The following is a 12,974-nucleotide window of genomic DNA, read 5'->3' on the forward strand; positions in this document are numbered from 1 at the left end:
CAATATGTAGTTAACACTCTGAAAACTGTACTTTTAAATCATCACCCTATCATATCACGGCTGACGTCGTATAGCCCAAAAGCAGAAACCTCTAAATTTTACAGCGAATCTGTGAGAACAAATAACGCAGGCAGGACCCAGCTCTTCTCGCCCAAAACTCCGAGCGCATGCGTCAGGCCAATCAGGCGTGTAGCATAGAGCTCAGTATTCGTGTAAAGCAAAAGCCCCCATACAAATATCGAAATGGCATTGTGGTTGATAAGGTGCCGGTGAACAATGGGAACCCCCCCCCCCCCCCATTCCTATGCGTTCTGGTAAACATTAAGTTTGCAGCTGCCCTAGAAAGGGGAGCGGGGTTCACGTCATTTAAGGGCTAGCGCATGTGTCAGAGGAGGCAGGACCCTGCAGTTCTCGCCCCAGACGCCGCGCGCATGCGTCAGCACCCAACATTTGCCGCCAGAGAGGACAAGTGCAAGCGACAAGCCCGCCGAGACTACGCGAAACATTTCATACCCTCCCCCATCAGCCTGCGTAATGGTTTACTACAGCTGGACTGGACACCCACTTTCGGGGGGAGTCCTTCATTGGTGGATTGTTTCGTTGGTGGAGTGGAGTTGAGTGAGCTACCATAGGCTAATTTTGAGTTCGGCGCTCCTTGTACACATCGTAAAAGAACGCAAGAAAGAGACACGCTTACGCAGCACTTGTAGAGGAAAGGTTCAATTGCAAGTGAGGCGGCCACGATCACCAGAAGCCAGGCAAGGCACGCCAAGGCTGGCGCGAAGCCGATATAGCCCGCAAGAGCTGCCAGCGCTATGGGCGCACATACGACGCCCATAAAGGCGTTCGGGAGATAGTACGTGGACACGGCGACGACCCAGGAATCAGCTACGAGCAGCGATGAAACGAGCCCGGCTGGGTTGTCGGCAATGGCGGAAGCAGACAAGCGGGTCACCTGAGCACAAAGAGATATAGTTAGTCAGGTTCGTCTACTCAGTTGCGCACATACAAAGCAACGGTTACATTTTGGTGCTACTTTCTTTAGCTCTATTTGACACTACGCTTCATGCCAAAATTACGTTCGACTGTAAACTGGCTGAGCCTAGAGACGTAAGGGAAAGAGCGAAAAAATCCTAAGGCCCAAAGCAGCCGCAATAAATCACACAATCCAATTTATTCATATGCGAAGCGCATCTGGCAGAAGCCAGACCTGTGTTTCGCGTCCCGCTTTTTACGTCAACTGAGGATGAATAAACATTTATTGTACTGTGTGAGTTGCTTTGTGGGAGGCCTCCTTGTCCAGGAAGCCTTGGTCCTTGGCTGCCCGGCGGGCACTGTCCGCCAGTCGTTGCTGGTCTTCAGGGCGTGGGCCGGTTAGCTCGTCCTCCCACTGCTCCAGGGTTGCGTTTGGTAGGGTGTTGTTGATAGTAATTGTCGGCACCCCCATGTCGTATAGTAAAGAGTCTTGGGTGTGGGGCAGTGTTCACAAGTCAATGTGTATGTTGTTGGTAGATGGCAAGTAGCAGTACTCGAAGTGCGTAGGGGTTAGTTTGCAGCTGTCTGGGGGTAATGGCGTCCTCTCTGGTCGTCTTTGGGGTGGGGTGGGGGATACATACGGCACTGCAGTCGGTAATGGGCAAGAACATTCGTGTATCCTCCTGGAATGACGTCGCTGGAGGCCATGGATCGATCTTCCGACGATGGGAAGGCCCGGAAAGTCTTCATGGACAAATCGGCATAGAACGACATTTTTGTTCCCAAGAGCTAGTGTTTTGTATTTGTAGCCTTCTTTAAGGACTCCTTCAGTGGTGTTCGATTTAGGGCCGTCTTCAGCTGTTTTCGCGGCCACTGGAAGGGCTTCTGGAGCGACGTTTTGGCTGGTGCCTTTCAGTTATAAGCCCACGCACATCACAGTTTGCCCCTTTATGCGCGCACAGTTGGTGTCTGAAGGGGCTTGCACGCACAGCCAGGCTTCACGCGCTCACCGATGGCATGCATGTTATGCTGTTGGAAGATTTCAACCTGGACATCGTGCTGCCCGATTCCTGCGAAGCGTCACTGAGAAGCGTGTGGTTGTAGCAACTGGCTATGACTTCTAGACTTCTTCAGATTCACCGAATGAATTTATTTCACATCTCTTCGATATGATGATTCCGGAGTCTCGTTAAAGTTCAGCGAACTGGTTTGGGTTAGGCTTTGCTGATGCTGTGAAAATAACCTCCATATCGTTTCCTCACCTTTTGCCTACCGTTTGCGTATGGTGGCGAGAAGTAAGCCATTATGTCATCTTAAACGCAGCCGCTGAAGTTGCATCAAATGGTACCCAATAATTAAGCGTTCACAAGCTCAGGTGTGTTAAAGGGACTCTGCAACACCTACTACCGAGTAATCAGAATGCATTTCTGGGTAAAGTCAATTGTCTCGGAAATACCTTTCTATATGAACTATTAAAATTTGTCCCGTACCACCAGAGTTATGCGAGATAAAACCTCGCGTAATCGTGAATTTTGTGGTTCCCTATATTCGGGTAAGCCCAAAATTCATTTCTTTTTACCCCATCCCTTATCCGTTCTATACCTGGGAGCCCCTTCCGCCCCACTTGTCCTACATCCAACTGCCCTTCCCAGCCATCAGTGCGTCACCTTTACTGGGAGTGCCATCCACAAGACCTACCACCCCACATCAGCTCCCGCATCGCTTCCTGGGAGAGCTGGCTGAACCCGCGTCGTGGCGCAGACGTGGACCGCTAGGAACTCCTGGCGGTCCACTGCCCTCAGCCTAGTGGCGAACTCTGGGAGATCTATATACGGACTGTCCGTCTCCTAACGAAAAGACTGCGGCGTGACAGCCCGGACGAGGGCTGTCTATACAATAAAGTATTCTCTCTCTCTCTCTCTCTCTCTCTCTCTCTCTCTCTCTCTCTCTCTCTCTCTCTCTCTCTCTCTCTCTCTCTCTCTCTCTCTCTCTCCTTTACTCGCAACGTGGAGGCTTCCGTTTCCGGTGGGGTGCCACACGCGCAAAATGGGGAGGCACTGTGCCCGCTTACGGGTTCTGAAATTCACCTGACCTTATTAGCTGTGTTACTTGGCGGCCATGACGGTATTGTAGAAATTGTATTGGCGGACGTTCGCCTGCGTTTCATATCGCAATGAACCTGGCACCCCGCGCATGCTGTAGCCATGACCGTGAAATGGGTTCTGACCCCTTATCGGACATCGCGGTGCCAGAAAGTACCCAGGAGTGAAGACGATGAGCGATGGGAGTCCCCAGATCAGCGCGCAGACGCCATGCGTTGGTGCGTATCATAGGAGTGATTTTAATAGGCCAAGCCTAACTATGAAGCATAGCATAAGTTCTTTAGTGCAATACTTTATGTGTTTTCGTTTTTTTTTTTAGGTTTGCATACCATGCAAGCCCAGTGAAAGTGTCCGGAAGAGTAGTTTAGTTGACCAAACTAGTTCGATTAAAAAAGGTTCCAATGATGTATCCCATTATCGTTCACGTGGTAATAATGGAGAACATATAAGGAAATTTGAACCATTTACGAACAAGATATCGTTTTATATTATCTGACTCTTAGAGGCCCGCCAATCTTTCTTAGAATAGCTTACATTTTCTGTGCTTCGCGGCAGTTGCGCGACTATAGCCTGTATTAGGCTGGGTTAGGACGAGAGTTCTGCATTTTTCACAACACATGTCGGCACCTTCGAAAAGGCAGTGACAGAGTAATAGTGACGTTCAATTTTCAAACCCGTTTTTTAAATTTTGGGGGCACAGCGAATTCGACACAGTATGCAGAAAACAATGCTGACGTTGCTATCTCGTCTTCTTTTGTGCCATGTGTCAAGTGCGTTGTGCTTCAGCAATGCCAATGTTCCGAGTTGAGGGCAAGTGTCTACGCCCGAATTTTACACGTGCAGCTTTCCGGCTCATCGAAGTTTTTTAAGTAGCATTTTCAGTTGCGATTACTTTGTAGTTATTCACGAGAAAGGGAAAAATGTCCCCGCAGCTAACATCAAAGGCTAAAGATTTCTTTGGGCGCAGTTTTGAGATTATCACTTTGCTGCGCGATTGGGCTCCAGGGCCATGGAATCTATCCCATTCAAATGTATGCGGGGTAAATTTTGACAACGAATTACAGAAAAAAATATTCGTCTTAGAAAGTCTTTTTAGAGTTTTCATGTCTAAACGACGCCTTGCTCTATGCGAAATAACGCTTTCTTTTAGGGGTTTTCCTAGGTTTTTGAGAGGCTGAAAGTTTGAGGAAGACAGCTCGAACTGAAAACAAAAGTTGGGGCTGTACGTGCCCCCAAGATATCCAAGAATATTCTGTCAGACAGTGCGGAACGGCGTGAACCATGAACGCTCTTTCATTAGCATACCAATGACACTTCTGTCACGAGTGTCTCGCTTCGAGTCGCAGAACACTTACCTTTTTGAAGATCGCTGTCTGCAACAGCAACTGCGCTCTGATATTGTTGCGAACAAGAAAGTAGGATTGGATGCCGCATACGAGGCATTCGATGATACAGGCAGCAGCGAGGAGAAGTATGGACTGGTTGAAAGACGCTGCACCGCTGTTTCCGATGAGGCCCCTATTATTGTGAGCAGATAACAGGGTGCGGTTGAAAAATGTGCCGGAACCCCATGAGCAAAACTGTCCGTAATTACGCTACGAAGTTCGACAAAGTGGCATACGCCTCATTTAAGGATTCGAGGAATCGTTAAACCAGCCAGACTCCTGTTTGGGCCAGTACAGATATCATCATTGTTTTGAAATACAGTAAATATTACATCAATGTCTGCAATATCCAGTGCGGTTTCCTTGTCTCATCTCTGAGTGTTTAGTGTACAGTACTAGAGTGCCCCACGATTTCTGTTCAATACCTTTGTGCCTTAGAAAATTTCAAAATGCAACCATATTTCCACCGTTATTGCACGAACTCTAATTAATCATCGTTCAGCGTAGCCAAACTTATCATTGTAGAATTCTGCTATATCTCCTCTCTAACGCCCTTCGAAGTAGTAAGGGCATTGAAACATAAATGAACGACTATACGCAGCATAACCACAATATTTCGTAAACAAGTAGTCATTTTTGTATATTGAGGAACGAACTATATAATTTGAAGGGCTACATGCACAACATCTGGGTCACGTGCGACATCTTGACCGCACTTACTAAGCCGGCTAAAGCTAAAGAAGAGACACGCGGTCTTCAGCCAATGTTTTACATCCCGCCCCTACACAAATGCAAACCTAAATCACCTCTTCGACAAGACGGCCTCACATAGAAGCGCTTTCGCCCTTTACCGAACTTGTAACTCACTCTCTCACTCGCCAATATTGAACCCTCCTGGAAAACTGGCAAATAGTTCGAACTTCTTGGCGGTACGGTGCGCTTTCCTGTGGTACGTTTTCTAAAGTGCGTCATGGCAAGGGCTAGCTCAAAACAATGACTTAGATTTAACATTTCTGAACCTGGTTATCACTACCGAAAGCAAAAACTGCGCACTCATTGTTTCCCGAAAACTTCGCTTTCACTCGAGATTTCGCAGCCTGCCATCTAGCTCAATCTACTGAATTATTAGATTCATTCTTTCCCCTCGCTGAACTGCACGCACAAACATATTGAGGGACCAAGCTCCGGCAAAGCAACCGTTAAAGCTTAAACGCCAACTGCACTCAAATGTCAGCTGGGCCAAATTTCTTTAGAACGTACCGTACGTGCCACCTCATGAACTACCCGCCACGGTGGCTTAGTAGCTATGGCGTTGTGGTGCTGAGCCCAAGGTCGCGAGTTCGATTCCCGACCGCGGCGGCCGCTTTTCTGGTGGAAGCGAAAAGCAAAAGCGGCCGTGTGTTCGAGATTTCGGCGCACCTGAAATATCCGTCTACTACGGCGCGCCTCATAACCTCTGTAGTTTCGGTGCGCTAAACCGATCAATCAAATTCACCACATGAACTGGGGCATGACTTGTAGCCCCGTGAAATGCGTGGTTAATTAGAAGTGTTTCAAATGGCTACGTCGCAGGTGACTCTGCACCTTCCGGCGGATCGCGCAAGCAGCCATGAAACGGAAGTGAAACTGCGGCCGGCCGGGTACTTCTTCCTCCGGCTAGCTAGGAGAAGCGGTCGAACTCTGTTAAGCGCTGGTCTCCTAGGCCTGCTGGAAGGCTGAATTGTTGCGCGAAGGTTTGCCCCGGCCGGCCGACCGCTTGTGGCCGCTCTCTCGCCGGCTGCAACGTCACTTCAGCTTGGCCGTAATGGCTGCGCTTTTCCCAATTTCGGTTCCAGAATCGCTGGTCGTTTGCGTTGTGGATACGCGTATTTCAACTTTTATATTTTGTATCGCAGTCTTTTCAGGCATACCATACGGAAAAACGGTTTTCAAAAGGTTAAAAGGTTGTGTGAATTTGGCCTTTAACCCGCACCTTGTAACGTGGTTCGCTGGCGATGACGCCCATGCACCGACGGTGGCTGAGCGATCAAGCACAGGCGAAGCGGGTGTTTTGCCCTCGCATAATCACGTGGCGCCGCAGCAGCGAGGCTCCGAGCGAGCGGGATGATAAGAAAGGCGCAGTTTGTGCGCGGGCTGCTGTAGGCCACTTGCGACGCGATGCACCACCTTGAAAGGTGTATTGTAGTAGAACTCTCGCTTGACTAGAGAAAATGCTCTTCCGGACTGCGTCACGACCAAGCCTAACACGGCGCAATACAGAAGCCAAAAACCCGTAAATGCGAAGCTTTCCTACCCTTCTTGACGTGGACAAACTACAGCTTCAGTTAGTGCGGTCAATATACGCGCGAGCAGCCCAGCAGTTGTATAGCCTGCCTCCAGTGTCAATAAAGTTCAGCACTAAAACGCGTGAGGTGAGATTCCCGGTACGTAGACACCTGTCATTCAGAAAGTAGGTGGACACCAAATAGAAATTAATATAAGCACGATGCTCAGCTGCACAGGCAATTTTTTTGTGTGAAGATCTCGTCATACATTGACGTGCGGCGTAGGAAACCACTGAAAGGAAAAATGATTGAGCCCGAAGCAGAAGACGCGTCTCTGTACTTTACGCTTACCTCTGTTCCCGGCCAGAAGGGGAATACATGTGCCCGACCGATCGGGTTTCAACCGCATGAGCCTCTCCTGACCTCAGATCTCAGCCCATTTATGTACTTTCGCTGGCGTAGAAATGCCAGATTCATTTTTACACTATAAAGTTTCCTCATTGTACTGCCTCACCTCGTCGAACAACTTGCCAAACGTTTTTGCTTTGTTCTATGCCTTCCAACTTTGCAGCCTTAACGAATTAATTAAGTGCAAGAAAAATAGATGTTTGTTGACATTGTGCAAGGCGTATTATTTCTGACATCTGTACTGAAGGTGTGTCGTATTACTGAACGCATTAATGACGGGTCCGCACTTGAAACTGATTCGGTTTTTGATAAGTGCCATTCATGCCGAATGAAACACACGAGCTTTTCCTCGTGTTAGTCATGTCTGAAATATATTGCCCGCAAAGAGGACTTTATTCCAGTGCAGTATTTCGTCCGTTTTGTCTGTTTATGTTTAGCACACTTTTAAAAGAAAAAATGGCAGCGGCTTACCTCAGCTAACCTTAGATATGTAAAGCAAAAGCTTGGCTTAGTCTGTTTGAGTCTTGGTGTGGCTTGGTCGATCTTTGATGTAGCTGCATTGCCGACAACGACTGAAAGCCGATGGGCCCCGTGCGAAGTTCACATAAGGAGGCCCGCCTCGCTTTTATTCGCGGCGAACGCGGTGTTCCTCTTCGCTGGGCGGAAGATGAGTCACGCAGCCCGAGACGACCCAGCGGCGCATGCGTGGCAGGGGGCGGGGTTGGTCGGCTGCCGATCAGCTGAGCGCCCGCAATCGCGTGCCGCTCAGCTGACCAGTTGAGCAGAACGACTGAAAACGAGGCCCTTTGCGCAGCGCCGAAAGTGGGCCCGGCGAATCATGCGATTTGCTTCGAGGGGTGTGTCGGAGGGGGCGTGTCTGAGGTCAAAAAGTGAATTTGTGGACCCGCGGCGAAACCGCTGGACAAAAGTAGTAGAAGAAGAAGAATGAGGAGTTTATTTAAGTGAGTAAGAAAAGTAAATGGGTAAAAGCGCTACAGATAAGGGTCCCAAAGTCTGTGACTGTAACGAGACCCTCGAAGAGTTAATACAGAGGTAAATAATTGCAAAAAAGTAAAGTAAAGGTTTACAAAATTAAAGCTATGCATAAAAAAGGGAAGTCGTCAGCGAATAGCTAAACCCAAACAAGCTCGCTAACAAAATGAGGATAGTGATAACAATATCTAAGGTATTACACCATATGCGCTACGTAAATGCGCCAAGGTGCAGCACAAGGGCACATTACATGTCCCTCAATAGCTGTTTTTAGTAACAACTAGCTCGTATGGAGCCATGCATGAACCGTATTCTTAAATGGACGTGAACATCCGTGTACTTACTGAAACAGCGGAATCCGGATGAGGAATGACGAGAAGTAAAATAAGGTTGTTGCATTCGCCCATAAATGCTCTTTCCAGCTGTACCTTAAGATCAGGCAGTAGAAACGAAGGTAGCCGGTTAAGTGTTGACTGCAAAAAATGCGGAGCGTTAGTGACTGTTTAAAGGTACCGCGAAAGCAAATTACCACCTTGGTGAATTTGAAAGCACGAGATTAAGGGTCACCCGCTTTATTTCACAGAAAAATGAACCGGTAAACCTTAAAATTTAGCGCTACAAAACACGTCAACACTAAGATAATAAGGAAAGTATAAACAAGAAGATTTATGAGTTTAACTTTGTTGTCATTCAAGTGTTGCCATCAAATGGGACTGCAGGCAGCGGTTCAATCGCGCAGTCATTTTGGGGCGGTGCTCTTGCTAGGTGGGTGCCAACAGCACAAGACCCTGTGACGCAATAGGGGCTGGCAAGAAACTTGCTCATGAGGCACACCTGCGTTGTCTGCTGCCTGCAGTACATTGTTACGAGGCGAGGATGCCGTAGGTAAAAATGTATTTATAGTATTTACACTATTTACAGAAGGAGAGGCTGGGCTTGCGCTAACATTCAGAATCGATCCCCAAAAACCTCGTCGTCTCCATTCACCGACACCCTTCGCTGAGCGTTTTTGATTGTGCAGCAATCATTCGTAAACACATCGTTCGTCATCTTCTCGTTTGCCCCGTGGCAATATATATAGCTATATCTTTGAAGTTGGCGTTCGAACCGGTGCCGTCAGACTTTTGATGAACCAAAAAGATCTTCTTCAAACCCTCCTTAGGAGCTGTACTGAACACAAGGAGGAAAGATTTTAGGCGTTATAAGTTTGGCGTTGCTGTTAAAGCCAGAGATCATGCCTAATGTTCCAAGGCTTCTACTTGTCTGGACATGGATTTTCCACATAAATGGGATAAAAACACATCTTCAAACTACGACGGGTGATCATGTGACGCTCGACATTTTCTACGGGGCCAAGTAAAATGCAAACTCTGAACACATCAGCAGCAGAGGTGCTTCAGCTCTTTGTTGCGCCGTCCATACGCACAAACAATACCAAGAAAATGTCGAGCGCACGTACCCGCTTGGGGTGCCCGCCAGAAATCGGGCATAGGGACTAATGCGCCCGCTACACGAGACTGCACATTAGGAACTTAATCATTTTAATGAAGAAAGCGCATATGCAATGAAATCTCGTTGATACGATTCGGCATAATACGTGTTTCGGCTTAATACGTTTTTCTTTTCATTCCCGGCTGACGTCTCTTGGAAACAATGCATTTTCGTGCGTTTAACACATTCTTGCCGAAAATTGGATAATACGACCGCAAATTTTGATCTCTGTCTGCCTTGTTGCCGTGCGCGATGGTATACTGCAAGGCTTGTGACACTGTCGATCGAGGAAATGCAAGGCCCTCATTGTAAGAAACAAGTGTAAGGTGTAAGTTGTGCGCTAATCCGACGAAAACCCCAAGAGGTAGTGCGTGGACTTGGCACGCGAGATTGGTTTGCCAGTGTCAGGGCTCAGCACTATTATTGGTCGGCCCTTCGCCGCTGCCGGCCTTCCACGAACCCCGCCCTGCGGAACGCAGCTCGTGTGTTTACACAGACTGGGGAGTCCCTTGCGAGCCATTGCGGCTCCGTGGGGTTCGCTGTAAAGGCACTTCCTCCAGTTCGCCCCTTTCTCGAAGATGGCAGTTCCGGCAAGGTCAGCTTTTTGGTCTGCCGCCCCGCATTGTTCGGAGACGGGGGCTGCGTTCCTTGACCTGTCTGCGGTCGTCGTTCTTGCCCTGCCTTGTCCTCCCGGGAATATTTTGGGGTACTGAGCGCAAAGAGTGGGGAACTCTACTCCGAGTGCTTCGCCCATTGTTGCATGCTCCTTGGGGCAAGGGGATTAGCCGGCCCACTGACGCCAAAAGCTTGTGACCGTGTGAGAGTACTCAGGCCGGCAGGCCGGCGCCCTTCTGGCTGCTCGTTCATAGGGCATTGGCACGCGTTTCAAATGCCATACGGTTGACGCCCTCAGTCAGTTCATTGCTCTTTCTAGCTTTTTTTTTTTTTGGCGGACTAAGGAAACTTTGACTTCTTGTAATTGGTCACCTCTCTCCCTCCCCCTTCTCTCTTTTCATTTCTTTTTTCATGCCTGTTCGTCTTCCCTTTCTTTACACGAATGTATGCCGGAATTGTTTATGTTTTATTGTCTTAATTCTTGCTATGTGTGTGCTATTGTTTTGCCCCCCCCTTTTTATTCTTTTCATGCCTGTAGGTCTTCACTTTCTTTACACGAATGTATGTCGGAATTGTTCCTGTACTACTGTCTGTATTCTTGCTATGTGTGTACTATGATTTCGCCCCCCCCTTATGTAATACCCCGCAAGGGGCCTTTAAGGGTACAATAAATGATGATGATGATGAAGAGTAATTTTGAAAGAAGCTACAAAATTTCTGTTCCGGTGTAAAACAAACGCGAGGTGCGAATCATGAGCCATTGGAAGATATCCTGATGACATGGTTCAAAGAAGTTAGAGCGGCAGCAGTGAACGTCGACGGGTTAATCCTTACCGAAAAAGTTCACAACTTCGCGCTCTGCTTGGACATTAAAGACTTCCAAGCGTCAGGCGGCTGGCATTACTGATTTCAGGCACGGCACGGATTGTAGTCCAAAATAGTGTCCGGCGAAGCAGAACATACCGCAGATTCTGTTTGTGTTTCAGAAGAATTTACACCGTTAACTTTTAGGATAACGAAGTTCAGCATAAATGGACCAGCTACTGGCACGTTTGTCAATAAAAATGAGTTGCTGATGGAGTATGCATACTTTCCTCCTTTTTTAACCTCTTGGCTAATACAAGATTCGTATAAACATTTTATTTTCCCGTTCCCGTGACAAACGTATCAATGACCTTTCGCTGTAATCAGAAGCCAGACTTGGTAAAAAAATGCGGAAGTAGAAGTTGGAGCAAAAGAATTTGCTTTTTGAACTGGGAAAGAGTAAACGCAGTCAGGGCTGCGCCTAGTCTCAGATACGTATCCAGGCTTGCGCATGGACTTGAACCACGTGAGGGGCTCGCAAAACGAACAGCTATAGCGACTGCAGGTGCCAGTCAGCGTTTGAGAAAACAGCGTCGCCACAAAGCGACTGTTGTCTGCTCCTTACGTTACCTGCCTTCATAAAGCTTAGAAATGCCCGGCGGCGGCGGCAGAACTCTCTCCGACTCTGTGTCGCGCACAAGGAAGGGGGATGGGGCGACCAAAGAAGACTCGTACGCCCGACGAAGAGGGGGCCAGGAGAGAATGCAACCGCCCATTAGAACAAGAAGTAGTAGTGCAGGTCTTCAACGGGGAAGAAGCCCTCGACGAAGACTTCGCGGCGGCTAACAATGAAGTATACGAATATTGAAGTGGTCACTGAGCAAATAAAGCACCTATATACTTAACTTTGCCCTTGATCTTGTATTCTGCTGACAAGCGCCATATACTATATACGCAGGGTAAATGACTCTCAGGGTCTTATTTGGCGCTCGTCAAGATTAGCTTAAAGAGACAACACAACTGTGCTGTGATATCATGCTTGCACCGTTGTGCAAGCTGTCTTTGATTTCTTTTTATTCGTATATTGCGAAAACGTTACAGACACCTGGAATACAGTTTTGGCATTGTCTCCCTTATGTCAACTGCTAGCTTCCGGGCGCTTGCAAAGCGGCAGAATTTCCTTAAACCTGTGGTTGATTCCTATGCCACAGGAATCCGTAACACACGAAAGTGAAATGTGCAGCGAAATCTCCAGCCGAGCATGATTTCCGGGTCGGCGGCTGTCTTGTGGGTGTGCTTGGTGAGCGACGTCCTGTTGGCGGGTCGCTTGACGGCATATCCGTCACTTCCGTGACGGGTATGCCGTCAGTGAAATCGCGGTGTATACCGGCGTAAGACAGTTTCGTTTTAAAATATACAACCCGAAAAAGAACAACCCTACGTATAGCGTACTCTTTAGTACTAAAGGTCGCTTCCCCGCAAAAAGACCCTGTGTGGAGGGGTCACCCTTCACAGGCCGCTTGCTTCATTGTACTGGCGTCACTTCAGTGACGTATATGACGTCAGCGAAATCTTCGTGTATACGGGAATAAAACACTTTTGTGTTAAAAATTTTGTTTTGAAGTGGGCGAAATCAGTTGTGAGCAGCGTGATGCAGCTCTCCATCAGGTCTGAGCTTCTTGCCATGGTGTTTCTTTTTTAGCGGCACAAACTTATTTATTAAGTGGTGTGGGCCAGGTCTGGTGAGTATGTTGAATGCAGAAGACATTTACCCTTTGTCTTGTGTGGTCACAACTTTTGCTGGGGCCATGTTGGCATTTATTGCCATATTTTGTCAGAATAGCTGAAAGAGAACATGCCTATTCCTGGGATCGAAACACTGAATCTAGGCGTTTATTCAGTTACTGTTGATCGTTACTGTGGCCTGCATGAATTAT

The 12,974-nt window shown here is 48.0% G+C and overlaps 1 protein-coding gene across 1 annotated transcript in view; it reads right to left on the reverse strand.

Moving 5' to 3' along the window:
• LOC144146529 (multidrug resistance protein mrp-7-like) overlaps positions 1-4,595 on the reverse strand; it is an 82,238-nt gene extending 77,643 nt beyond the window's left edge. Inside the window, exons 1-2 of the mRNA XM_077678471.1 lie at positions 4,433-4,595; positions 698-955 (exon numbers count right to left, since the gene is read on the reverse strand). Coding sequence (XP_077534597.1) covers positions 698-838 — 141 coding nt within the window. The 5' untranslated portion in view covers positions 839-955; positions 4,433-4,595. The remainder of the gene's footprint in view (positions 1-697; positions 956-4,432) is intronic.
• Positions 4,596-12,974: the final 8,379 nt, after the last annotated feature.

The sequence above is a fragment of the Haemaphysalis longicornis genome, unplaced genomic scaffold (genome assembly GCF_048455015.1).
Source record: "Haemaphysalis longicornis isolate Haplotype H1 unplaced genomic scaffold, Haemaphysalis longicornis Haplotype H1 scaffold_7, whole genome shotgun sequence".
NCBI lineage: Eukaryota > Metazoa > Arthropoda > Arachnida > Ixodida > Ixodidae > Haemaphysalis > Haemaphysalis longicornis.